This window comes from Mandrillus leucophaeus, unplaced genomic scaffold (assembly GCF_000951045.1).
Source record: "Mandrillus leucophaeus isolate KB7577 unplaced genomic scaffold, Mleu.le_1.0 Scaffold212, whole genome shotgun sequence".
Lineage (NCBI taxonomy): Eukaryota > Metazoa > Chordata > Mammalia > Primates > Cercopithecidae > Mandrillus > Mandrillus leucophaeus.
Genome location: NW_012102166.1, coordinates 1,712,052 through 1,714,136, shown reverse-complemented (window position 1 = coordinate 1,714,136; position 2,085 = coordinate 1,712,052). Strand labels below are relative to the sequence as shown.

General features: G+C 54.1%; 1 protein-coding gene across 1 annotated transcript in view; it reads left to right on the top strand.

The window, feature by feature from the left end:
• Positions 1-23: 23 nt before the first annotated feature.
• Positions 24-2,085, top strand: part of CXCL16 (chemokine (C-X-C motif) ligand 16) — a 5,345-nt gene continuing 3,283 nt past the window's right edge. The window contains exons 1-3 of the mRNA XM_011980431.1: positions 24-221; positions 563-701; positions 973-1,055. Coding sequence (XP_011835821.1) covers positions 80-221; positions 563-701; positions 973-1,055 — 364 coding nt within the window. The 5' untranslated portion in view covers positions 24-79. The remainder of the gene's footprint in view (positions 222-562; positions 702-972; positions 1,056-2,085) is intronic.

Here is a 2,085-nt window from a genome sequence, read left to right as displayed (position 1 = left end):
CTCCGGCCGCGACCTGGCGTCGACGGCCGCCGTCTCCTCCAGTCCTTGGCGAAAGCCATTGAGAAACCAGCTGGACGTCATGCGCCGGAGCCTGTCTGGGAGTCAGAGCGCGGCGGCTCCATCCCCGCAGACTCCGCGGAGCCCGGACATGGGACAGGCCTTGGGGCCCGGGGCCCGCGCGCTCCTGCTCCTGCTCCTGCTGGCGTGGCTGCCTCCGCCAGGTTAGCCGGGGGCGGGACAGGGGACCCAGATTCCCCAGTCATGGGAAGGGGGTGATTTGGGGAGGGGACATGAGGTCCACGGAGTTGAGTTGATGAAGGCAGCGGGGACAAGAGGAAAGCCAGCCAGCCGCTCGGGGTTGGCGACAGAGGCCCCGGGACACCTGGCTCCGGGCGGGATTATGGATGTTGTGGGGGTCGTGATAATGTGTGGGGTGAGCCTGGCGCTCTGACCCTGGGTCCACGGGAGAGGCTGTCATGGAGCTGTGGATTGGAGGCCAGGGAACAGCGGAGTGGGGACCCTAGGCCTGGGAACGCGTGCTGACCACCTCTGTCCTGCTCAGGCAATGGCAACGAGGGCACCGTCACTGGAAGCTGTCATTGTGGTAAAAGAATTTCTTCTGACTCCCCGCCATCGGCTCAGTTCATGAATCGTCTCCGGAAACACCTGAGAGCTTACCATCACTGTCTACACTACATCAGGTAATTTCACCTGCCTCTGCGAGCGCCTGCGCGGCCCCTCCTTGCCAGGTGCGTCCAGGACCCTCTCTGGTCAAACCTGAACTCCTTCCCGGCGCACCTAGCCCGATCTCCGGGTTCTGTTTGCTCCCATTCCCCGAAATTTCATGACTCCGTCGCACCTACCGGGGAATTTCCCAGTCCCAGCAGAAAGGGCACTTGGTAGCGACTTAACGCCTTTGGAATGAGGAAGGAAAGGAGGAGCCGCAGCTGAGCCCAGGTCTCTCCTCCGCAGGTTCCAGTTGCCTTCCTGGAGCGTGTGTGGGGGCAGTAAGGACCCATGGGTTCGGGAATTGATGAGCTGTCTTGATCTCAAAGGTGAGACTTCCCCACTGCTCTTCAGGCTCTGCCTCCAGGGCTTAGCGGCTTCCACCTGACCGTCTTCTTTACCTGAGGCTTTTCCCCTGGGGCCGCGCATTCCCAGAACCTTCTTCTGATCCTGTCCAAAGTACTTAGACTCAGTCCCCGTTTGCCAGCGGGTTGATCATTCACCATCACCTTCACGATTTTTGCCAATTCATTCTACCACGTGTGCTATTGTCTACTTATTAATATTTTTCTTGAAATCAAAGTACTATTTTATTTTATTTTTTTGAGATGGAGTCTCGCCCTGTCGTCCAGGCTGGAGTGCAGTGGCACCATCTCGGCTTGCTGCAACTTCTACCTCCCAGGTTCAAGCGATTCTCCTGCCTCAGCCTCCTGAGTAGCTGGGATTACAGGCGCGCACCACCAAGCCTCGCTAATTTTTGTATTTTTAGTAGAGACGGGGTTTCACCATGTTGGCCAGGCTGGTCTCGAACTCCTGGCCTTGTGATCCGCCCGCCTCGGCCTCCAAAAGTGCTAGGATTACAGGCGTGAGCCACCACACCTGGCCTATTTTTCTTTTCCAATATTTTATTATGAAAATTTACACATATACAAAAGTTGAAAGAATGGCACACTGAATATCCAATGCCTCCACCTAGATTCAACAATTTTATTTATGTATATTTTACATATTTACATAAACATATATTTTACACTATCAATTTTACAGCACTTACACGATATTTGCTTTATTAAGTATAATCTATTCATCCTTCTATCCATCATCCATCACCTTATTTCTCGATGCATTTTTTTTTTTTTAATGGAGTCTTACTCTGTCACCCAGGCTGGAGTGCAATGGTGTGCTCAGCTCCCTGCAGCCTCCGCCTCCCAGGTTCAAGCAATTCTCCTGCCTCAGCCTCCCAAGTAGCTGGGATTACAGGCGCCCGCCACCGTGCCCGGCTAATTTTTGTATTTTTTTAGTAGAGACGAGGTTTCTCCATGTTGGTCAGGCTGGTCTCAAACTCCTGACCTCAGGTGA